Below are 26,527 nucleotides of genomic sequence, written 5' to 3' on the forward strand. Positions count from 1 at the left end.
AGCTCAGTTTTGAATGCTAGTCCTCAAAGCCATTTTTATTTCCAATGTTCATCTTTAATTAAAAACCACAGTCACAATTCTATAATCCCATCTGTGGATCCAAAGGGGAATTCATACAAGAGAATATTAACTTATTATTATTAAAAGCGCACTGCCTTTTTAATGCTACAATAGAGTAACAGTTTTCCTCAGGCTCAGTGGCAATTTTTATATAATAAGTAAAATATTAGCACATTTAAATTGATTTTTCTTACCTGCAAGTGATAATCAAACTTATTTTTAAAATATACTTAATTTGAATTAGATAATAGGGATATTTGTACAGGAAAGAGACAATATAGGTGGTTATTTTTTACTGGCAAACATCAGAGTTGAAAGTTGAGTTGCCTTGATTTTTTAATGATAATTCAATTTATTTTTTATTTTATTAATAGTAGTAACTTTTATCCCCAGGACTCTGTTTTAGGCAAATTTATGGCATATGATTTTCTTCTTAGGTACCATTTCTTTTAATTCATTTGTCTCTGTAAGAGTGTTTCGGAGGAAAGATGAACTATCCTTTGTTCTTTTCAAAAGGTACAAAGTTCTTGATGTCCTGTTTATCATTACCATTGTGCATGACAGTGGAGCCTATTCTTGGGGGTTTCCCCCCTGAATTCTCTCATAAAATGTAAGCCTGTCTTCGACTAGCACCAGAGAAGAGGTTGGGATAACCCCCTTATTGACTGCAAGAGGGTCTATTTTTTCAAAGAGCTCTGTTCCAAAGTGCTTATTTGTTTCACATAAGACAACTATTATGTATAGCTGCCAGTTGACTATCTTTTTCTCAATTATATTTTCTAAATCTTTGTTGTGAGCATGATGGGAAATACCTTCATGGAAACAAGAGGTGTGTTAGATAAATTGAGTTAAAAAGACATACAGCAACTTTAACTTGGAAATAAACATGAAAACTGGCCAGCAGGGTCCAGATTCTCATATACTCACTGCTACATGCAGAGAACAGTATTCTGGCTAATCTCAGTAATTAGTACAATATTATTGAATTCTTTCCAGTGTGTTACCTTCTTGTGCCCTATGTGCTGCATTGCAGTATTTGTGGTTGAAATACATTTCATGTTTTGTTATATTTGAGCATGTTATATGGTATATATGATATACATATATACATACACATAAATAGAAATAAAATGTTATATGTGAACTGAATTTTATGCTATGCTCTTTCATAATAATTTCAATTTGCCTATCATTTCTATTTTTTCTCTTATTTGTTGGTTCTATACTGCCTTCTTTTTTTTTTTTTTTTTTTTTTTTTACATTTCCAATTCTTCACTTTTTTTTCAATATTATCTGTCTTGGTCATTGTGAAATTATTTTGTCCCTATCTTTCGATCTGGGTCATTTCATTGACATTTCTGGATTTTCAGAATGCTTAGACACCATAAAAACAATTTCTATGTGTTTAGGTAAATATACAATCAAAATACATGACTTTTTTGATAATGAAAATGTTCAGACATGTATAATATTTATACACACTTGGTATGTAACTGATTTCATGGTACATGCATACAGAGTTTAAATCTATTACAAAGATTAAGAGAATAAGCTCTCACAAGCACATTGATTTGTTATATCATTGCCTGTCACTTATCTATCCAGGTCCACACTGATGCATTTGCAGACTGTGTTTTGTGTTCCTAGAAGGCAGGGAAGCTTCACTGAAAGATTCCAAGAAGACTATGACCCATTGAAAGCTGACTCAATACAAGCTTGGGGCCAGCATATCCAATCTACATACATAATGTCTCTCCTTATTTTTCTTTTTCTCTGTTTCTCATCCTCTCCATTGTATGTCTCTCTGCTATCAAGTATTTTATGTCTGATAGTGAAAATACATATGTACACAGGTTTTAAAAAGATAAATGAGAGTTGAGAAACCTTGAAGGTTTGGTAGAGCTCAGTAAGCAAGTCTCAGGGATGAGGTAAGGTCTGGGACAAGTGGTGTTTTAGCCAGTGGTTCTCAAACTCTAGTAGCATCAGAGTTACCTGGGAGGTTAAAGCAAGCTTCTTGGAGCTTCTGATTCTGCAGGACTGGAATGGGGCCTGAGAATGTGAATTTCTAACAAGTTCTCAGGTGAAACTGATGCTGCCAGCAGGAAACCACACTTTGAGAACCACTGCTCTGGTGTCATCTTTACATGTGTGTGGGATGAAGAAGTTTGGCCCAGAGAGAGGAAGGGTCTTACCCAAGATCTCACGCCTGTAGTGCTCTCATCATGCCTGGAATTAGGACTGGGTCTTCCGTCTCTGGCCCTGCCATGTTTCCTGGGGTCTGTTCTTTGATTGACCAGAGAAGGGGAAGCTCCTTCCGGACCATCTGATGGGAGCATGGAGAGCCACATTTGCCAGCCCTTCCAGGTTTGTCTGCAGACAAATCTCTGGCTGGTCTATCTCTTTCTTTGTAGGCCTCTGTGGAGAGAGAGAGCTTTCATATTCTCTGCTTGAGCCTGAAGTTACTCAAACATATTCAGCTTCTTAATTTCTCTGTTCAATTTAAGAATTACTCATGGAACATTTGCCTGTGGATTTGTGGTCATTTAGAGGTTAATACTCATGTCATCAGTTTTTGAAGCATGGCTTTGTTAAATTCAAGTCTATATTATGTCAAGAAAAAGCAAGTTTAAGGCAGCATAGGCTACAAGATTAACGATGGGAAAAACTAAGATAGTTGAATTTTTATTTTGATCTAAAGGTTTTGCTCTAAGTTCAGTGAAATTTCAGTGCAATATTACTTAACTAAATGAGTTTTCTGCAATATCATCTAGCCTACACTTTCATGGTGGGAAATAACTTATTGGTAAATTCAAATTAAATTAAAATGATTTTGGTTGTTGAATAATTGTGACATGGAATTTCATTAAGTTATTTTCATACAAATATGAATTTGTTGAATTCAGTTGGCCAAGAAGAATAATTATGGATTTTATGGGTACTGCTTATTGATTTAATTTCAGTGATTTTATTATTGGGATGCAGATTGTCAAAATGATATTGATGTACCATAAAATTCAAATAACTGTCACCTGATAATTACATACCAGAATTGGGTGCAGAAAGAATTGACCTTGAATGATGCAGGCAATTAAAATAAATAATGTTTTCCAAATAGTTAGGGAAGTTAGCCACTTAGATTTGGACTCAATTCAGTTTAATAAATCTTGACTAAGGGCTTTTTCTACTTAAGGAATGCACTTTTCTAGGTAGATTTTAGAGTCCATATAGGACCTCAAAGGCCAGTGTCTTTGAATTGTTACAAAAATGGGTGCAGAACATTTGTGCCTTTAAACACACATAACAATAAATATTTGTTGGAAGAATTATGGATGAATAATGAAGGCGAAAACTAGATTTTTGACAGTGATGTTACTATTTTCAGTTTCATGGCAACAAAGGCACCCATCACAATGAATGTGCCATGATATAATCTGTCATTTTAGGGGCAATGTCAAAAACTCAGTCTTTCCATGTTGTTGAAATGGGGTCCAGGGCACACTTGTAATCCTTGATGTTGCTTTCTTTTCAGCGTCTTGTGGAGGCTGCTGAAGAAGCACACCTGAAACATGAATTCGATGCAGACTTGCAGGTAAGTGATTGTAGTCTGAGTTAAATTGTTTTCTGTGTTTGCTACCAAAGGAAACATACGAGGTATACCAGGAACACCAGGTTTCACTGGTTGGGAAAGAAAGGCTTGGAGAGGATGGTACAGAATAGGAATAAACGTGCCTGTTTTTTGATAGGCAGAAGAGCAGCAATCCTCAACTCTTTTCCACCATGAGAGTTGCAACGGGGGATGACAGACACTCATGAACATAACCAGATTTTGATGAATTCCTCCCCAGTTTGTGGGAGTTAATCAGTCCACTGACAATAAACACCAGCGCTCTTAATGGTAAATTGTTACGATACAGAGCAGACTATAGATATCTCCGTGGCTGCATTTTAAGTGATTGAAAGCAATGGTGTGATGGATCTAATGTTGAATGACTGTTAATTATATTTAAAAATTAAATCATTCACAGATGTGAGATTTGAACATCCACTTAATAAATTTCTTGTAGTGGATCTCATAGCTAATCATGGCACACCTGTGTCTGGTTGCGAAGGCTTTTGATGTTGTCTTGTATAGAGAAAACATAGTAAAAGGCAACAAGTGAATTTAATAATACTTGGAGGTTTCTTGGGGTCTCTCCTGAAGGAAATTTTACCTGTATTGTCATTATCTTAATCTTTAAGTCTGTACTTAGATAGAACATAACTCTTTTAGTGGCATGTGGTCACAAGTAGGAAATAGCATTAATTTTATTATGTTTTCATTTGTATGGAAGAGATAAAGACAGACATAAATCTTCAAGCCCCCCAAAAGTTGGTGGTACCTAAGATAACCTTTGGCTGTATCTCTGTCTCATAGATGTACTTCTTGTCATCATTACTACCTACACTTTTTCTTTTCTGCCTTGTGGGTAGAAGAATGAACAGTCAAATGGTATAATTGAGGAAAGTTCAATAAAGAGAATATTTACAAGTGTATGGTAAATGAAACCCACAAGCAACAGTGTTCTACTCCAGGGCCAGCCACATTCCTGGCCTGAAGGAGCCAGCGGAGGGAGTGGTTTCCAAAAGCCAGAGGGAGTAGCTATATGGAAAGGGTGTTTGATGGAGAGGTACAGCCATGTCGATCTGGCAGTTTGAGGGGGAGATACCCTAATAACAGTCTCTAGCCTACTGATCTCTTGCTGTTGCCCACCTCTGGCTGAATCCAACTATTAGTGTAGTTGATCTGATTCAGCCTCCTGAGGCATTGCACTGGGTGGAGAAGGATGAAGAACAGGTCTGGAGGGGAAGCAGAAAATATCAAACCTACCCTCTGGGGATCATTTTCGGGCATAATACCCAACATAGGAACAAAAAGAGACAGGAATATAAGCCACACACAAGAAGTTGCAGGGGGAGGTGGACATGTTCTGGGCACTGTTGGTAACATCAGGAGAGGAGTGGGAAAGCCACCCCAGCTTTCTGAGCAGAGCTGCAATTAAAGAGGCAGAGAAGTCAGCTGCATATAAGAAGCAGCCTCTTGCCTTCCTATAGCCACCATCCTGTGGCGGCTCCAGGAAGATCCAGGGGGCGTTTACTGGTCAGGTTTGACATCACTGTGCCTCCTCTTCAGAGGGTTTGGACTTTCTGGAGTGGCCAGAGAAATTTAATGGGAGCTTCAGGAAGCACCTTTGTAAGTGTGATGAGTCTAAAAACCTATTGAATGTGTTGCCTTCCTCTCCTTAGAAGTTCGTGAAGCCTTTCCAGGAATATGCTGAATGACAGAAACTCAAATCAGCTTAGGTTATAATGTTGAATAAAATAAGAATCCATGAGTCCCACAGATAGACAAATAGATAGATAACAAGATAAATATAAAAATAAATAAGGGATGTTATTACAGTGGAATGTCAACTAATAAATATAGAAGCAATGATAGAGTTAGAAAATTGTGGTATTCATCAATTCAAGAGTCTTCATTTTATATGTGCTTTGAGTCTTCAATGGATGCTAAAACTAGCAGGTAAAAGTGTGATGAAGAACAGGACATTGACAGTCTTAAAGCATCCAGTCATGAATTACTTATTAATTACAAGGGAGAAAATAGCAACTTTATTCTGGAAACAACTGGCAGACACTGTCTTGAACAGGTGATCAAAGTTAACATCATTAATTATGAAACAAAGGGACATCAAGAGCCTCCAGACATGATGATGAGGACGAATACAGCGTTGCTTATGTAGAATTCTTTCACAATGTGTCCAAAATGTGTAACCTGACTCTAATCATGATAAAACATCAGAGGAATCTGGAGTAGGGGACATTTTATCAAATAACTGGCTGGACTCTTCAAAAAGGTCAAATTAAAGAGAGATAAAGAAACAGAGAACTTGTTCCAGGCTGAAGGACATTAAAAACACATAACAGCTAAATGCAATGTGTGATCCTAAAATGGATTCTGAACCAGAAACAACAATTTGAATATTAACTGTGTATTATATAATAATATTGCATCAATGTTGAATTTCTAGATTTTGACCCTTATATTGTGTTTATGTAAGGGAACGTCCTTGTTCTTGGGTTTTTTCTGGACCAAACATTTGGATCCATTGGTCAAACTGGAAGGAATTTGCAGGAAAGCAAGGAAAGATTCTTGCAAGCCAGGACTGTTTCAGAAAATCTGGTACTTATAGCTCATATAGTCAATTTTATTCTGAGATCAATTGTCTAGTAAAGGTAGGTGGGTAAGGGGGGCGGGATACTTTAGTTGACTTTAGGGGAATTTTATCCTTTAGCAGAGGACCAATGTTCTGTGGCTTTAGATCAATTAACATTGAGCTACTCTTTTGACCATCTGGAGCTATTGTTCTAAAAGTGTTCCGGCTTCCTTACTATTCCGAAGCTTTACAATAAAATCCTGGTGTAGCACAAGTGATTCCTTGTCAGATGTGATTCTGTAAACATGAATACAGCATCAGCATCCCTCTCTCAAACAAAACAAAACAAAACCAGAGAACGAGAAAGTAAGTCTCTGGAGTGTTACAGCTTTTGTTCTCTTGGGAACAAGGATGGGGAGCCCAGTCCTCTCTTGCTGTCTGTTTTGTATCAGGACACAAGAACTATCAGAGGCTACGGTTGTGGTATGAACACAAGAGGATGTTGAAATAACCTATCAATATTATACAGTGTCATTCACTACCTGGACCTCAGACTTCTGTGAAATCATCTTCAGGTCAGAATAAACCACATGCACTTTCGTGGAAACAGGTAAAAGAGCAGCCTTTGAGAGAATGGATGTGCATCCAAGAATGCCTGTCTGCAGAGATGAAGGTTTTGAAGTGCAAAGCATCGAGGCTATTAAGCACAAGTCTGTTAACAGCTTGGGTGTCAGCCTCATTGCCATTACTGGGGTAGCAGGTTCTGTGTATGGGCTCTGAGTTTATTGCTCTGACGGTCCATTAGAGCTGATCAATTGTTAATCTGGGTCCTGCTGACCTCTTGGCAACCTCTGCTAGTGGATTGTTTTTATCAAAAAAATTTCAGACCACCATCTGCTCACCATGAAATAACGCTGAGGAAGTCCCTGCACTGTTAGCTCAGGAAGAGCAGAGGGAGTTGGCAGTCATTTTTCCTTCAGAAAATAAAAGTGTTTCATGAAATTTCCTAAACTGTGCAGTTTCAAGTTACCTAGTCTTAGCCCCTTTGCTTCCCCAAAATCAAAGAAGTGGTGGATCTGCCCATTCTTTTATTTCAGCTTGGAGTTTTTGTGCCATTGCACTATTCATGTGCTTTTAAAAGTGAAAAATTTGTTTTTCTTTGATAGAATGATAGAAAGATGTAACAAGAAGGCTATGCCTCCTTTATTGTCAGAATTTTATTTTTTACTTGTCTCTTCAGAGGTTTGACTCTTTCCCCATGGGTTTATGGCCTTGAAATTGGCAGTCCCTACCGTAAGGTCCTTAAATATGGCATTAGATTGTTGCTTTCTAATAAAAGCTATATTGGGCAAAAGGCAAAATACAATCTGTGAAGGGGTGGCATATGGAACGACCCACGATGCAGCATCCTCCAGGAAGCGGAGCTGCCTGGTCTTCACTGGTTGGCAACTTTCTTGTGGATGCCAGTGTCACCGCAGCCCTCTGGCTTGTCCCCTTTTGTGATGACCAAGATGGAGTCCAGATTAGCCTTCTCTGGGTTTTGTTCTTAATTCCCTGCTATCTCCATAGGGCAATTTTCAGTTATAACTGATGTAAACAGAGGCCTTGTTAAAATGGCATCTTCTCTTTTATGCTTTGAGTTAATATAGGTTTTTAATTTAAAGCACATATAAAATGAATGATTATAATAAAAATAGAGCTTTAAAAAACTGTCTTAATTATCACTTGTGATTATTTTAGTGTTCCGCCTGCATTATTTTGATGGCAAAACCTAGCTGGAGGGGGGCAGGCGTGGGTCTTAGCCCTGGTTATTCTACCTGCTGATGAATTTCTAGAGAACTAGGTCTACATGTATAACTCAGAGACTGTCTTTTCCTCTTATTTACTCTTTCTTTTTGTGTTTTTCCACCAGCAACAAAGAAGAAGAAAAAGTCCTTTTGATGGTTTTCTAAAAACTTGCTTATCTTTGAACCACAAACATATTTACTTTGAAATGTGTCTCAAATAAGTGCCAATTGCATAGAGCTGGTGCACCGTGGAAAATAAATTGTGGTTTTGAATTGTGTATCCTGCAGAAGACTTTTCCATTAAAAAGTTTTCTATAATATATTTTTCTTTGTTGTTTTGTAAGTGATAGGGAAAAAATAAAAAGCCCGGTGACATTCAGAGGGATAACAAAAGTGTGGGAGTGAAAGGGAACTGGGAGCAGGCAGAGGGTCCTGGACGTCCCTCCTGGTCATCCCTGAGCTGCGGTCGCTCATCTTGCAACCACAGGGACCTGAGTCCATTTGAGGGAGGGGTTTGGAGTGAAACAGATGCAGAGGCTGCTGATGAAAAATCTCAGAGATAGGATGGCTTATGGGACTTGCTGGGGCAGCTTCCTCCCCTGCCTCACCGCTGTCTGTTGCAGTGGGAGGTTTGAGATGATGGAGCCCCAGTGTCCACTTTAGAACTTCTGATGCCATCCACTGGGAGAACAAAGCCTCTCCCGGAAATCACTGGAAAGGGCAGTGCAGCAGGGAGCAGCAGAGCAGAGCAGTCCTTTCCCTGACAGGTGTCCCTGCTGCTAGGGAGGCTTTGCCCTGGGGAAAAACTGTGCTGTGAACAGGGGCAGAGGACTGGGTTGGTAGAAGTGCTTCCTCAGCGGCGGAAATGACTATCCTCACTGGGCTTTTCATGTATTCCTGTCAAGCCCTGATTCAGCCTCTTGCTGAAGTGTTGGACTCTTGCTGACGGAGGTGGGTAGAGCACTGAAGAACCAGGCTCTGGAATTAGAAGTGGTGTTTTTTAAAAAAATTATTATTGTTTATTTTTACAGTTTACTTTCAATATTATTTTGTATTTGTTTCAGGTGTACAATATAGTGGTTAGAAAGTCATATAGTTTACAGTGTTCTCCTGATATTTCCAGTACCCACCTGGCACCATACATAGTTACTGACTATATTCCCTATGTGGTAACTTTCTGGAGATAGCTAATTGACTTCGTACAGTAAGCAAGAAAGATAAGGGTCACGTCTATAGGAGACATAAATGAAAAGAGAAGGAAATTTCCACAGTCTTTGTATTAAAATCAGTGTCTTTTTTTGTGATCTAATTTATGAGAGTGTGCCTATTGCTTTTCAATTTAATTTTATCAGCTCAGCAGGGGGTCACAGTTAGTCCTCCGCATTTTAAGATCTTACATCAGATGTCCTCGGTTAGGACTCACCACTTCTCATTTACTCACAAGACTGATGTATGAATAGTTTCTGGGGAAACTTTAAGTGTGAGCATCTTAAAATCAATGTCATTTTTCAGTTGTCACACACACATAGACATACACACTATCATTTTCATTCATTTGGCTAGAACATTATGACTTGATGAGGCCAGCGTCATGACTTTGAAGTTTGTGTTAATCCGTGGTTGGTGGTCACATGGTAAGCTCACAGCACTGACTGCTGTTCAGGGGAGAGGGAGATGGGATAATGGGCGGGGCCCAGCTTGATCCAACAGAGAGAGCTTTGGCCTAGTGGCCTGCTAATTTAGGTTGTAGTAGTTCCACTCCCAAGTGGACCACCTACATGCTCAAAGACTTGTTGCTGCGGTCTCTCTGCTCATCTGTAAAATGAGATACTTGTAATATCTAGATGATATCCAAGATCCCATCTACCCCATGTGCTATAATTCTTTCAACCAAGTTTTATTAGTGACCTCCCAAGGTTAGCGCTGTGCTGTGGATTGACCGTGAGCTAGGCAGATGCTCTGTGCTCTCACGGGTCTCACCGTCAATGGGAGAGACAGTTGTTAAAGACATGATGACATAAATAATTATTGAATTTTGATCATGGTAAATGACGTGGAAGAGAAACACATGGTATTATCACAGTGCGCGACATGAGACCTCCCCTCATCTGGGAGTTCAGGGGACCTGCGAGCAAATGCCCAAAGAGTGGGCCTTGATTCAGTAGAGATTCTACGTTCACCTCCGCCACAGTTAGAAGCACTCTCCCCAAAGGGAACCCATAATAACTTTATTTTCCATAAGTGAAAAATTAAAATTATTTTACCTGCTTTCTACATGATAATCTTGATAACCTCTTGGTAATCTCTAACGATATTTTATTTTTGCCTTTTATGATAATTATTACCCCCTATCCTGTTAATTTTATTTATGTATGTGTCCATTTGTTGCTTAATTTAACATTTATTCAGAACTCAGTACATGTTAGGTCCTCTTTTAAGTTGTGGGACTTCCACAAACTGAGAGGTGATCCTTATATTCCAGGAAAGTTGTAATCTACCTTTTTATTTTTGTTTTATTTTTATATTTATTTATTTTTTGGATACAGTGAAGACTGGTTTGTTCAATATTTACACAACACATAGTGGATGTTGTAGTGTATGGGCAAGGGATTATATCAAGTAACTATATGGATAGCACACTTGAATTCATTCCTGGTCTAGAAGAGGAGTTTGCAAACTATGGCCCATGGGTCAAACCCAGCCCACTGTCTGATTTTGTAAAGGAAGTTTTATTGTAAAAATGCCATGCCCATTTATTTACATTTTGTCCTTGTCTGCTTTTAAGCTGCAGTGGGAAAATTGAGTAGTTGTGATCGAGACCATGTGGGTCTGCACAGCCTCAAGTATTTACAATCTGGATTTTCTTTTCTCTTTTTTTGCTAATCTGCCTTTTGGCACCAATCTGCCTTTTGGTGCTAATCTACTTTTAAAAATGTTGTTTTAGTTGTTACTTTTAGGATTATAATATGTATCTGTAATTTAAGTGTACAGTGTATCTAGACTTAATTCAGTGTTTAAAGTACTATTTCACCTGAAACAAGAACTTTGTAACAGTGTAATTCCATCTACCAACACACTTCGTGGTATTGTCATATCTTTTCACACATAATATGTGTTATAAACACTATAGTAAAATGTTGTTTTTATTTTGTTTTGTTTGCTTTAAACAGCCAGATTATAAAAAATTAAATTAGAAAAAACATATAATTTCTGGCACTCTTCATTCTTTCCTGTAGACTAGAATTTTCATCTATTGTCATTTCAGCCTGAAGAACCACTTTTAACATTTTTTCATTGCAGGTCCAGTAACAACAACTTCTCTCAGTTTTCATTTATCTAAAAAATCTTTATTTCATCCTCGTTTTTGAAGTATGATTTTGCTGGATATAGAATTTTTACTTGACAGTTTATTTTTTCTTTTAGCACTTTAGATATAATCCCATTTTCTTCAGAGATTTAATGCTCCAGAGAAAATGTTAGCCACCATTCTTATCTTTGTTTCTCTGAATACAGTGAGTAATTTTTCTTTGCTGCTTTCAAGATTTTTCTCCTTATCTTTGATTTTCAGTATATTATATGGTATGATAAGTTAAGGATGTTTCTAGATGTGTTATTTTTGTATTTATGTATTTATTCTGTTTGAAGTTTGCCAAGATTTTGAATATTCTACCATATTTGAAAAATTTTTAATGATTATTTTTCTCAAAATCTTACCTGTCCCATTCTCTATATTTTCTTCTGAAACTTAAGTCATATCTATGTTAGATTGCTTAAAATTGTCCCACTGGTCTAAATTCTATCAATTGGTGTCCAGTTTTACTAACACTTTCTTTGGTAGTCTCTGATCTACATTGAATACATCCAGTCAATATTTTATTTTATATCCTTTACTTTTAGTTCTAGAATTTTTATTCAACTTTTTATACTCTCTATTTTGTGCTGAAATTCCTCATATGTGCACCATTATATTCATGTTCTATTTAAGTCCTTGAACATATCAACAATAGCTGCTTTAAATTCCTTTTTTGCTAATTCCAGCATCTGGGTAATTTCTGTAGTGTTAACTGCTTTTTTCTTTTTAAGTCACCTAAAAAAATTTTTTTTTGTTTCTTTATATGCCTAGTAATTTTTTGTTGTATTGTGGACATTGTGATTTTATGTCTGACTGATTTTTATAAATTTCCTCATTGTAACTTAATATTAATATTCCAGCCTTGTAGTAGGTATTCTAAAAATATCAAATTTATTGAATCTGACTAAACTGGTATTAAGAAACAATTATTAAAGGGATGAAGAGAAAATAATGATAAATCATACATAACAGGGCAGCCACTGATGATTTGACCTGCATCATTTAAGCTGTGAGTACAATGTTGTCTTCTTTGTTCCAAAAGAACCACATAAGGTCATCTTCCTGCCGAAGAAAGAAAGAGAAAAATGAATTTTTAAAATAGAATCTTGAAACATAAACATTGTTCCTCAAAAGTTTCTAATTTCTGCAGATAATTATATTAGTACCATTCTTCTGTTGTAAATCCAGATAAAGTTATTAATATTTAAAGACAAAAGTACAACTAAAATTATAGCAATAATAATTGATTTTTTTTCTTTGCATATTCACCTTTCTGTTTCAGAGGGAAATAATAGCATTATTTTTCCTTCTGAAGTTATCTTTTATGTACTTGTACAACATTTCCACATTAGCAACCCTCTTTTTAGAGGGTCTGTAAAAACCCTCTTTATAAAATAGGTATGAGTTTAAAAACTCTTGAGTCATTTATTTCTAATTTCATCAGTAATGAACAATTTAGTAAAACACATGTTTTGTTCACTGATCTCATCTTGCTGTAGCATCCTTTTTTCTATCATGAGCACATATGCCTCAATTTCCAGGCAATACTGGATATAGAATTCTGAATTATTGCTTTTGAAAGCTCTTTCTTTCCTACCAAAAAAGTCATTGGTTCTTATGTGATTCTTTTAACTTTTGGATTTTCTCTGTTGGGCTTTCTCAAAGATGGAAATATTTATTTTAAATAAATATTTGTTTAAAACACATTTGTTTTAAATAATATATTTTGAACACAATAAAATCCACAAATTTAAACTTTATTAAATGTTCCAATTAACAAATCCTTTTAAAGTTCAGTTTTATTGTTTTCATACACACAGTGTGATTCCAGTGTTTCAGTCAGTAGCCCGGCTGGGAAAGGGCATTTTGGGACACCAGGCCCGTGGTTGCAGGTCTATGTTCATTAGCTAATAATCACTTAGTGGTTCTCTTAATCATAATATTCAGTCTCATCTTCCATTTCCAGAAACCTTAGCATCTTTCATTAAGACAACTGGCTGTAGAGGTCATTGGCAGACCCCAGAAATTGTGTCAGGATCTTCTTTCTGCAGCAAAACTTTTGGCAGCAATGGTAATGCCCTTAGGTTGCCGATTTTCCGCTGAGGATCCTGTGATCCAGGGATTTGCCATCTGTTATTGAATTCTTAAATTAAAACTTGAATCTAGTGGCAATCAGAAAGTACACAACTCAACAAGAAATTATCTAATTTCTGTTTAAGCTTGTTATTACAGTACCTGTTATGTACATAGGTGAGTTAATTCTTACCTTTTCTATTTTCAGTTTAGTTTGTGATATAGGCTTTCATAATACATATCGATATGTAGCTGCAAGCACACACCTTTGGTATGATAATCCTAATTCTTCCATTTAAAAATTCTTTTACAACTACCAATTTTAGGACTTTTCTCTTTGTTGGCTAATGGATACTAATAGATTATGGCATCAGTGGTAAGCGTGATGGGTGACATTTAATAGGTGGAATTATCAGAAATGTATTAAGTGTAGGCAGTGGCTTTATAGGCATTATTTCATTTATTCTTCTCCTCACAATCCGGTGAGATATATGCTGTTATTATCTCTGTTTTACATGTGGAGAAACCAAAAATTGAGGGGCTACATGACCAGCCCAGGGTTATACAACAGTGGGTAGAATGAGTCACAATTCACAATCTAGTTTTTCTAGCTCCAAAGTCCAATAAGTTACCATTGCACATAGATCTACAGTTTGCAACATTGATCTTAATTTGCACTGGACAAAATTTTATAGGGAAATAAATTTAAGATGAAAGTTATAATAGGTTATTTAAAAGGTCTACCAAATACTTAAAAATGAAATTTTCTAGAATCATAAATTCTGACCCAGATATCTATGAAATAAAAACTCAATAAAATATAAAAATTTAGTGAAAATGATTAAGGATCAGCTTACTGATATTACTAGAAATACATATGTAAGGGAGACACTCATTTGGCAGTTGGAGCTCTCATCTATACACAGAAATACAAATAGATTTAAGAACAAACTCTGAACTCCCTGTGTACCTTATAGAGCACTCCACGATCTGCCCAAGATTATGCAGGATGGACAACCACCTCCAACTCTTTCCCTCACGCCTGTACTCCTTACTCCCTTCTGTTTCTTTTCATCTTCTCCAGCAAAGCAGAAGCTTCGTGAGAGTAGGCACATGCCAACTAGTCAGATGTCCATGAATATTTGTTAGAACTCATTGAAATGTGAAATGGTGATACGATACTAAATTCCACAGCTCCACTGATCACCAGAGTTATGCATCGTTAGTAATTCATGAAGCTGTCATCTGTTTGTTTCAATTAGAAAAAGCTGATTCTTTCTTAAAATAAATACTTACATTTTACCAGAAGTGATTCCATTATTGCTGTAATAATCAAAGACATTTTCATATACTAATGGCAGCCTTTTAGTGAAACAGTTGGCTGTTGTTGATACTTGTAATAAATTCAAGAATTTGCTAATTTTTCTCATCCAAATTATATGTTTCTGCCCTTTAATATGCAGTTTCAAATATATGAATATACTAACTAATTATGAACAAGATAATTATATTTAATTAACATTATATTAAATGAATAGCTACCAAATTATTTTATTAAACAGATATGTATTTATATAGAAAACATCTTTAAAATTAGAAAGGAGAAAAATTAGAAGGGAAACAAGCTCTTGCAGCTTGGATTTCCCCTGCTGGGCAGGTTCCCACCCACCTTCCCAGCCGCCATAATCAGAGCTACAGAAAGGGTAGGTTTGTGGCAGGGATAGACTCTTACAATGTAAGTAGGAATTTGGAGGGAGACATAATTAGCCTCTAACAATGAGTATTTGGCAGCAAAAATCGGTGTGAGTTGAGGTCATGTCTGAATCTTTGCATCTAGCAGGAAGTGAACTTCTAACATTATCATCTCCTTAGAATATCTTTAAAAGTCATAACTGTCAGCCTCTTATGGAAAAATCCTAGAATTTACATTTTACTTGTTCATAGAAAAAACAACAACAACATCAAAATAAACAAAAAACCTTGGAAAAAAGTCCTTTCTTGAAGGAAAGAAAAAATGATTTTCTTCCTTGGAGTATTAGTTGCCAGGTGCCTTGAAGTTTTACTAATCATCTATGCGACCTTGTAAAAATCATGTTTCCTTTCAGACTTTGTTTCCTCAGGTAAATGAGGGTGTGGGACTTGTTTGCTTTTCCTTCCTGATCTAGAACTTAGTCTCTGAGGTTGTGATTTTTTTTTTTTTTTTAACATGGAAAGGAGACCAGTTACTTTTCCATTAGGGGTGCACTCATTCTTTTAGGAAATCTAGCAGCTTCTACAGACAGAGCATTGCCCTAAGGGAAACATCTCTGAGGATAAAATTCTCCATTCTTTTCTCCTTCCAAATTGATATAAACTTTGTACTACTGAAAAAAGGGAAACTTCAAGGAAAGACTGGTTAATTGGATCATTCATAGACCCTCCCCTGTAAATAATGTTATCATTTTAGATTTAAAGGGATTCTTATGAATAATATAGAAGAGTATGTGTGTGTCGTCGGGGGGTGGTGGTGAGGGGAGTGAGAGAAAGAGAGAGAGGGAGAAACTGACTTTAAGAACTTAACTGGAACTGAAATGACTAGTTTTACTCCAACCTTAGTTTGCTGTATCGTTAAGGAAATTTAGAACCAAATTAAACCTTTGCTTTGATTTTTTTTGGAAGTGATTATGTCACACATATAAATGTATTAATAATTTACCTTTCTTCTTAAAAGGTTTCAGGTGGCTGAGAACATGCAGCCACCATGAAGAAATTTTTTTCTGGGTCTTAAAACCTTTTGTTATCTTGTTCTACAGGAGATTGGCTGAAATGCAGAGGTTGTCCTGATTAAAAGGAGCAAGACTGGAGAGGGAGAGGAGGAGGAATTATGGTTTAAGAGTTAATATTTTCTGAAACCCAGGGCAAGAGAATGATGGGTCACAGACAGCTCTTGTCTAGTCATAATGGCCCTTTGATTACAAGGAAATAAAAGAGGATATGTTATGTCTGTTTATTTTTGCTGATTAACATTCTGGAAAGGTAGATATTACCTGTTGAGAGAATGCCTTCTGAAGATTTAAATACTGGCTCTTTTTTCTTACTAGCAGTGAAACCTGGGGCAAATTTCTTAGCCTGTTGGTGTCTCAAGTTCTTCTTTGTATTATTAAGATAATGACACTGTTCCTGTAATGGTGTCAGGCTTCCAGGGGCTTGTTTATTGACATGAAGTATTTAGCACACTGTCTGGTATAGGAGATGGCCCCAGTTCGGCATAGCCATTGTTATTATCGTGATCATTGTTTTGGCCCATACTCTTGTGACACAAAGAGGTTAATTACATTTATAATTGCGTATTTAGTATCTGCTTCCTTTGAGGACTGTGAGCTCTGTGAGGCAGGGACCACATCTGTTTTTCAGTGTTGTAGCGGGGGCTAAGGCACACAGCTGGCACTCAGTAAGTACGTGAGGAAGGACTGAATGACTGAAGGAAAAAAATGAAGGATCATCTCAAGGGTGGGATACCCATTAGGAAGGAGGTTAAAAGCATCATTTGCCAAAGAGAAAAATATTATGATGCTGCTAGCAAAATTGATAGTAACTTCACAGCGGGAAGGCCGCCCAGGCTCTGAACACAAGCCATTTAAATCAAGCCTCTTTGGCACGCAGCTGGGTCACAGGATTGGGTGTTTCTTGTCCACAGAGGGGCTGAACTCAAACCAACTTTGGGTACACTTGTATTCTCCTGGGAGTGTGTGACAGATTGGGAGAGGCTCCTATCAAAGTAGGCAGAGAGAACAGAAGACCTGGAACAATTTCCCTTCATAATCATCAGCCAGTTTGGGAGCACTAGGTGAGCTAATTGTTCAGTTTGGTTTCATTATTGCTTTAAACAGGTTCCTTTGTATGTCAGAGGAGAAACACAAACAAGAGGCTGCTGCTAGGGCATATTTTATATTCCTCTTCCAATTTCATTAACGGCTTTCAAGGAAATCTCTTGTAATTGCCTTAAGCATTCTGTCTTCATTATTAAGTACCAGCCATTTGTTATATTCTATACCTCTTTTTGGCTTTGTGTGCCAGTTTTTTCTGCGACCTTGTGACTCAAAAGTGACATTGAACTGCATGGCAGGTGGTTCTGGAGGCGTGCCCTCCCACGTAAATTTCCAGAAACACCATCACACTCTTAGCAATGCCTTAGCAAGATGATGTCTGGAGTCTGGGGTTTTATTCATTCAACTTGCAAAGACAACAGTAACTATTAGGTTAAAATCAGCAAAGTTCTCTTTGGTTTGGAGCCATCTCAGTTGTACCTGACAGGCCTCATATGCCCAACCCCAATGGCAGGCTTTGACCGAGTGTCAGTCACATCCCGGCCGGGTCCACATCCTGTCTCAGGTCATTATATGAGAGGAGTTACAGGACCTTGACTCACCTTTGCAAGGTATGCCTTAAACTTTATACTATCAGATGAGGTAGCATTTTGAGGGCTATAACTATCGCATTTAATTCTGGCACAAATCTAGTGGGGTAGGTACCTTCTATTATTGCCCTCACTTCATGAGCGAGGAAACTGACATTCAGAGAAGTTAAATAAGTTACCCCAAATCACATGGGAGGATGTGGTAGACCTAAGATCAGAAACGAATTGGTTTTTATTCCATGAACAGTGCTTCAGTGTTACACTTTCCAGAAAGTAGCCTTTTTTTAAAATGAATATTTATTTTCCAGGTCTTTCTTTGACCTGGTATTGATGGGTGATTGGAAGTGGCAATGAATTTGAAAAGCAGACAAACTATCAAAGGCACAGGTTGAGTTTAGCTGGGTCAGGTAGGTGTTGTTTGTATTTTCTCACTGCTTTGGGCTACACCATTGTCTCCTGCAGTACAATCCACATGATACTCTTTCAGGTGGTGGGTGCTCTAAGCTCAGATGAAGCAAGAGGCACCCTGGGCTAGATGATCATGCAGTGAGCTTGGTGGTGGTGTGTGGGAACATCTGTATTCTGAAGCATTTATATACCAAGGGCCTGGAATATTCATTGATTTATTGATTAATTTGTTCATTATTTTCTTGAACCTGCAAAGGGAAAGATTCTAGAATATTTTCCCCGAGACTGACAACAGCAGGCAGGGAGCCAGCAATGACTGGAGAACCCTGGCACAGTGAGTCAGACATGCTGTGCTCTCTTTGTTCCTTCCTCTGCCTTTCCCCCGCTATTATCTTTAAGTTTAATAGACTAAAGACAGGAAGAAGGCAGAGCAAGTGACACCATTCTTGAGCAAAGAGGGCTGTAGGGGACCATTGGGAGTGTCAGCCAATGGGGTGCAAGTTGTTGATACATATTTTTCCAATGTGGGTTGTTGATGTAGATTTTTCCAATGTGGCACAAACCAGCTCTGGATTTGAAAAGTTGACCAGAACTCCACAGAGGGAGAGCTGTTGTTGGTGTTTTCGCTTTTCTGCGAGAGGTAACTGTTTCCTACTCTACGGTTATTGGTTATTGTGTGAGAGTTGGGAAGCAGGGCACACTGGAGATAAGGATTTAATGAATACATATGAGAAGAAGAGATGCAAGCCACTGAGCAGCGCATTGCCCTGGGCCACTTCCCATTTCAGGATAGTGAGATATCTGGGGGAGTATATTTCAGAGGATCATGGAAGAAAAGATGCTCCAGAGGCATTGCAGTGAAAGTGACATTGTTACCTGTGTTTCTAACAGCAGGCAGGTGATCCACCGCTCTGAGAGCCTTAGGAATCACCTCTCAGTTTTATGAATTGTCTTTTGTTTTTATAACTCACTTACAGCTTTAAGAAATATGATTAGTCCTAACCTTGTGTGCATTATTCCACATGGCAGTGAGAACATGCTTTTAATTTATTCTTTGCTTCTAATCGTAGTGTCTGAATGTCAGGGTTCACTGGCTAGAGAGAGAACGAGCCTTGCTTTTGTAAAGCAGTTAATTGAACCTGGTAACAATTACTGTCAGAACCCCCCCAGGGGTTTTGCTGGTCCCTGTGCATCGGTCCTCATGGTGTTTCTCAGCATCGGCTGTGTCGGGATGCAGAAGATGTCCTCCAAGAAAACAGCACATTGGAGTTTGTAGACCCCAACTACTGTTGTGTTAGCAACCTTTTCTAGGTTTGTATCCATTTCTGGTGCTACAGACTTCTGAAGGGAATGTTTCTAATTTTGACATGTTTAAGGAAATGTTTGCAATACAGGCAATGGACAAAGGACCAGTATCTAGGAGAGGGACAGAACTCCTCCACATTAGTCACAAAACATTTCAATAAAAATTCTTCTGTGTCCATCTACCTCAAAGCAGCATTAGAAGAATGGACATAAGATGAACAGTCTGTTGACAGGGGGAAGAGTTATGTGTACAAAGAAAAGATGCTCCATCTCATTGGTAACCAAGTAAAAGTAAATTAAAGCAGTGAAATACTATTTTTACCAATCAGTTGGCAAAATAATCATGAGTGTGAGTAAGGCCTGGGGAAATGAGATGCTGTAGGAGCTTGTAAAACTGAAGTGCACAGGCCCCATGAACTATGAACTCCACAGCGTGCCTCTGTGTACAGGAACACTAGCATGTGTGCACCAGAAGGCAGCATTGCTTGATTTAGGAAAAATCCACAAACTGCCTAGACACCCACTTGTGTGGGAAAGGCTAGTGAGACTGGCGCACCCCTGGTATGGGATTCTAGGGAGTAGTTCCAGGAACGAAATAGATATATAAGTAACGGCAAGGGTGATGCCCAGGACGTGTATTGTTAACTTTGTAAACCCAAGGCAGGGGTTAGAATTATTTGTACAATGTGATATAATGAAGGTTAAATGGAAAATCATCCTCTATATATTGCGTATGTATAAATCTCTGTTATTACAGAGGAAAAGATCCATTCATGGCATCTGTAGAGGGGCCTGGGATTCACAGTGGGGTCAAAGGGGAGTCTTATTTGGGATGCTTATTAGATTTTTACAAGGAAATTATTTAGGATGATGAAAATGGAACTTCTAAATGTTCTTTAAAAAGAAAATAAAGGATTAAATAGTGGGTAAATATCCCTTAGTGTCTGCTCCCTGCCCTACTGTAGCCATAGAGGGATTCCGGCGATCAGAGCCCCAAGCTAGTGCTTGCACCTACGCCTTTTCGTTCTCTTCTCAGGCCTCAGGATCCTGTCCCCCGAGCTGTCCTGGTAAAGGTCAAGTGACACTGTGTGTGTCTTGCCTTGTGGAGTGTTTTCATGTAACTAGTGATAGATTATTGTCTGCCTATGGTCTGAAGTATCCCAGCTTCAGATTCTGGGGAACGCTGTACACAGGCCCTAGGCTTATATAAGCCTCTGCTTGACCATCCTGAGCAGAAGGTCCTTTAGCCTCTGTTAGAGAGGGCTTCCAGCACGCCCAGCCTGAGACTTCACTCTGACCTGCATGGGGCATTGGAGCCAGGGCCAGCTTCATGGGCCTGCAACCTGTGTGGGCACACAGGGCCCCTCACTCAGAAGGGGCCCACAGGCCCACACTGGGTTTAATGCTCTGCTATTGTTGTCTTGAACTTATTCATAGTTCTTGAAGAAGAGGCCCTGCGCTTTCCTTTTGCACCAGGCCCTACAAATCGTGTATCCATCATGGTCAAGGTGACTTATGGGGCCCACCCTTGGCCAAGTGGTGAGGAGAGCTAATGAGAATCCTGGACTCTGGTTGGAGGAGAAGCTTCTGGAGTGCAGGTCCCTGAAACTCAGACAGCTCTGATGTTGAAGCAGCATTAAGTGCGTTATGACCCTGTGGACTTCTGTGTGTGTCAGATCTTTCTCAGGGGAGGTCTTGCCCCGCGGGCAACGACTGCCCCCTCCCTTTGGGCCTGAATGCAGATTACAGACCACAGCCCCTGATGGGCCCCACTGCTCCAAAGGAAGGCTCAGCCACTGGCCTGCTGTGGGTGACCGTAGGATTTCAGTGGGATCCTGAGCCGCTCCTGGAGCGGACAGCTCTGGAGGTCTCTGCACTCCGGGCGAGGGAGCACCAGCCAAGAGACAGCCTCTGCCACGTTGCCGGCAGCCTCTGCTCTCCCTGGTCCGGAGCGGTTGGGTTTCTCCACACTGCCCCTACTTACGTTTTTATCCTCTCCCCGCACTGCTGCACCCTCTTCCCATGTCCCTGCACCTGCCCCTGCTTCTCTCTATCTGCCTTCTTCACAGAACTGGCCCTGAGGGTGTAGGAGGAGAAAAGGAGAAGGACCCGCAGCTATGTCTTCCCATCCTTGAAGAAGCCTGACATAATGAAGGAGCATGGCTTTAGGAGTCAGAAAGATCTAAATTCAAAGCTCAGTATGACCATGTAATGGGTGGGCAAGTTCTTTGGCAAGTTACTTAACCTCTCTGAGCCAGAGTTTAAGGGTTACAGGAGAAAGGGATCTAAGGCATCAGGCTCACAGTTGTTGTAACACCTTACTCTGCTGCCCTTGTCTTTTTCTGGTATTTTCCACTAGTATCCCTGTTGTCTCTTCTCCCACCCCCGGTTTCGCACTATAAAAATAGCTCTAGGCATATCAGAAATGGCCAAGGTGAGGCAGGACTGGGCTTTCCTCTGATAAATCAAGGCACACTGTCATTCCTGGGGGAGCCCCAGTATTGCTGTGGTTTCAGTGAACACAGAAGTGAGGGCAGCTCTGAGGCATTAGGCCTCAGGTCAAGCCCTGAGGATGGGGGAAGGGCCAGCCCCCAGCTCTCCACAGACACAGCTCTGCCCTGTTAACTGGCAGAGAGCAAAGCCTTTGGAAGACCTGGTTCAGTGAGTGATTTCGCTGGCCTTCCATGGACCTAGATTGGAGATTGACACGCAGCTCATTGGTAGCCCACATTTCCTCAGAGCAGTTCAAAGCAGCATATTGCTAGCCTTGAAAATATCACTACGTCAGGGTGCATGGGAGGTTGGTTGGTTTAAATGAGAGTTGGTTTGTCCTTCTGGTTAGATAGTTCAGTCTAAGACTATAACCCAGGTGTGTATCCTGGATAAGTTTTCACGCAGATGTCTATCTCTGGCTTAAGGGGGCAAGAGAAGAGACCAGGGGCCTGTCTGTATCACAGACTTGCTGGGTCACAGACACATTTTTATTTGTATTCTAAAGATAAAGGATGGTTTCAAAGTTTACTGCAGGCACCAAACTCTTATTTAACATATACTTATTTTTCAAGAATACCATAAGATAGCAGTGATTTTTATAGCTCCAAATTATTTTTATATTTTTCAGCTTTCCATCTTTGTTATAAACTGTACTTTATGTGTCTGTCATAATATTTGCCTTTTAATGGGTTAGGATATTTTGGAATCAGTTACACAGTGCTTTTGTTTTTCACATTAAATGTATCTCCAATTCTTTCCTTAAACGTCTTGAATATTGGAAATAATATCTTAGGTGACATTAATTATGATGCACATCCCTGCTGAGCTGTTCTTCCTGGCGCTATTAATGATAGTGTTTCGGCATTCCTGGCTGGCTCTGTCGTTAACCCATCATACCACCAGCCTGATTTGAGTGCAGATGCAGAATCAGTTGAGTGAAGTGTGTGTGCAGCAAACAGAGAGGGTAGATGCTGTGTCTTTCCCAGAGGAACAGCTGAGTTTGTCAACTGTCACATCTGAATGCCTAATAGTTCTGCTTGTGTAAAAATGCATCCTTTGATATTTTTTCTATTTTACAAAATAATTTGTAACTACAGTTGGTGGTGATGTCTGTTTGCAAATCTTATCCTTTGATTTCTTTCCATTCTGTTAAATCACAAAATCCTTTTTTTATTCAATGATATGCCTTGTCGCTCCCTATTAATGTATCTGCTTGTACTGTCTCTACTTTTGTGCCTTCCTTCACTCTTTTTTTATTATTGATTGATTTCAGAATGAGGAAGGGGGGAGGGAGAGAGAGAAGGAAAGAAAGAGGGAGAGAGAGGGAGCGAGAGAAACAACTGATTTGTTTTTCCACTTATTTATTCATTCATCAGTTGCTTCTTGTATGTGTCCTGACTGGGGATTGAACCCACAGTCTTGGTGTATCAGGATGACACTCTTACTAATGAGACACTAATCAACTGAGCTACCCTTCATTCTTTATCTTTTCTTTTTCCCCTCCACCCTTCCCTCCCTCCCTTTTTTCTTCCTTTTTTTTAAACCTCTTTTTGTCCCCCTTTTTTTTTTGTTTGGAATGTGTTATCAGAAGTCAGAACTGAGAATATTTACATATAGGCATGGGGTGCTCTGCCCAGGAGGGACTGGGAATGTCTTCCGGCTGGTCACTTGGCCTTGTAGAGTGCCAGAAAGTCCTGCTCTTGTGGATTTTCAATACATATTTGTTGATTAATAAAAGTTTTTGTAATGCGGATTTTTCCAAGTGTGTAACAGAGAACAGTTCTTAAATGAGCAAACAAGGACGCTCATGCTTCCCTGAGGTCTCCCATCCAGAAAGTGGCTGCTCATTGGGTTGTTGAAGATCCTCTTATGTGCATGTGTTGTGCTTGGTGTGGGCTTGGAATTAGGAATACATACTACAGTTATCTTTAAACTGACCAAGTTTCAAAAGTGAAAGAGGATCTATTGATAACTACTCTTAGACAATGGTCATAAAGCAGGGCTACCCTAGGCAAATGTTAAGAGTAGCAGATAAAATAGAGGACACCCAGTTAAGTTTGAAATTTAAATTTAGCTGGCAGTCCCCTGTTTTTATTTGTTATCCTGGCAACCCTATCAGTAGTTCATAAACACATGAGACATGCTCTGTGTCAGCACAGAGCTTACAGTCTAGTAATCATAACTGCAGGTTACTGACCTCAGGCATTACACTGATTACTTAACATGTCACAACCATCCTGGCAGGTAGGTGGTGCTTTCCCACTTCACAGGGGAGGACTAACAGGTGAATAATATCCCCAAGGTCAGACAAGGACTTGGAGGGTGGGGTTGGGAATGACGAGTCAGAACCAGCACCTCAGATTAATCGTGCCACCTGTGAAGCCTTTCCCGTGCCCGCCAGGCCCTCCTGCCTTCCAGCCAACATGTGACAGCAGTGAGCTCCTTTTGCAGACTTGTAAAGAGTTTCTGCAGGAGAGTGCAGAGTCTTCAATATTACTTCTCCACTGCTGGATTTTCTAGGCAGCAGGAGGCAACCAGCTGTTTTCACTGTATCAAACCCAAAACATGTCACGCAGAAAAAATGTCAAGTCATTTTGAAAAATGTCTGAAGCATAATGTGCTTGACAGGGGTGAAATAGCATTGGCCATAGTCACGTAATTACTACCTCAGTGTTTGTTTACTGTACAGCCCTTTCTTCTTCACTTGAATTAAATCAATCTGAGCAACATCGCAGCCTTATAAAACCCAGGTCTCAGCCCGAACAACAGTTAGATTTTCTCGGGTTCTTCATATGCATGATCCTTGCCAGGTTGACTAAGCAACTTAGCAGTTTCTTCCATGTTCTTATCTTCAGACTAAACTCAGACAGGCTTATTGCATTAAAGTAAATGAAGGTCACCTACTTTTTTTCCTCAAACAAAAAATGTTAAGATAGGGTGAGGCACCGAGGTCCGAGATCTGATTTGAATGTAAGCTGCAGCCACACACCATAACACGGCCATCCACTAGATGTCGCTGACGATTCACACCAGTGCAACCGCAAGCCCACTTACAGTCCTTAAAAAGTCAAGCCAGAGTTAAAAATCTGAAACTTGCAAGTATTTCTCTTTTTTTTTACCTTTTACTTTTTAATATCTTTTTTGCGTTCATCCAATGATCTCTTTCTACTTTTCTAAATTCGGCATAAAAGAAGTCGAGGAGGATAAGAAAGGCTGTCATATTTAAACCACCTCGCTCTTTGCGTATGCTGCTTTTTCTGAATTTTTGTGAAACTCTTCAGACTTCATTTCCTGGATGAATTTGGTTAGTGCATATTAACCTAACTTATCTAGTTACTGTAGATTTCCTACATCCAATGAAGTTGATTTTCCTGGTAGAGATTTATGCTTGATTTACTTTGAGAAGAAAGAGGATCTTTAGCACTGGGATTTGCCCCTGATGGTAGGAGCTGTCAGATGCTTGTTGTAGTCTGAGAAAGGTCAATCCTTGACCAGCCATCTGGCTTAGAAACGGGTCCTGGAAGGGTGCTCCTGAGGAAGATGGGCGGGTTGGACGTCAAGGTTGTAAGGCCCAGAGTGTGTTCTAGGCTGGGCAACAATAACAAAAGCAGGAAGACTGGCAGCTGCTACAGATTTCCACTCCTAATGAGCTACATTTTTTTTCCCCCAGAGCATGGCTAATATGGGATGGGATCCTCAGACTTTTTTTTTTTTTTAAACAGTGCTTAAAGGGAATAAAGTTAGCTTTAATCAACCAAAAAGACAATCATAAAACTAATTTTTAGAAAAGCTTGAGACCCATGGGAAGTTCTCTTGTGAGTATTATAATGGCAAGCAGTTTTCTGTCTTTTCTGCTTCTTTTTTTCTTTTTCTTTTTCTTTTCTTTTTTTTTTTTTGTTAAAGAGGAGAGAAGCCTTCTACTTTTTAAACAGTAAACCAGCCCGATGAAGGGGAGTATTCGAGCCCTGCCTTAGATTGGGAGCTGGCTCTAGATCCTGCCTTCACAGGAGAGCCCTGGTATTGTAGTGCCTTCTGTAAGAATGGTCGTAATGCTTCTCAGCTGTAGCTGAAATTTCAGTAAGAGCAGAATGGGGCTAATAGATTTCCTGGGGGTTAAACCATGGTGGACAACTGTATTGTGAATGGCACTTTGCCAGCCTCTACTGCTCAACTCCCATGCCTACTGTAGTATCCAGCAACATGAAGCCCCCTCAAATGTAAAGTACTTTTCTTTTCTTTCTTTCTTTTTTCTTTTTTCTCTTTCTTTCTTTCTTTTTCTTTCTTTTCTTTCTTTCTTTCTTTCTTTTTTTTTTTTTTTGCCAAGGACTTGTCTTGGATGGCAGAATGAAGCATTTGCTTGAGTTAATTTTTAAATAGTCTTCTATGGATTTCATTATATTGCAGAAAATTTAACATACATGAAATAAGAATAATGTAATCATAAGAGGGATAGATTTCC

The 26,527-nt window shown here is 39.1% G+C and overlaps 1 protein-coding gene across 1 annotated transcript in view; it reads left to right on the plus strand.

The window, feature by feature from the left end:
- CACNA2D3 (calcium voltage-gated channel auxiliary subunit alpha2delta 3) overlaps positions 1-26,527 on the plus strand; it is an 860,744-nt gene that overhangs the window by 244,001 nt on the left and 590,216 nt on the right. The window contains exon 4 of the mRNA XM_054595275.1: positions 3,590-3,649. Within this exon, the coding sequence (XP_054451250.1) occupies positions 3,590-3,649 (60 nt within the window). The remainder of the gene's footprint in view (positions 1-3,589; positions 3,650-26,527) is intronic.

The sequence above is a fragment of the Pteronotus mesoamericanus genome, unplaced genomic scaffold, assembly GCF_021234165.1.
Source record: "Pteronotus mesoamericanus isolate MK-2021 breed Mesoamerican mustached bat unplaced genomic scaffold, CSHL_Meso_final scaffold_54, whole genome shotgun sequence".
Taxonomy (NCBI): Eukaryota; Metazoa; Chordata; class Mammalia; order Chiroptera; family Mormoopidae; genus Pteronotus; species Pteronotus mesoamericanus.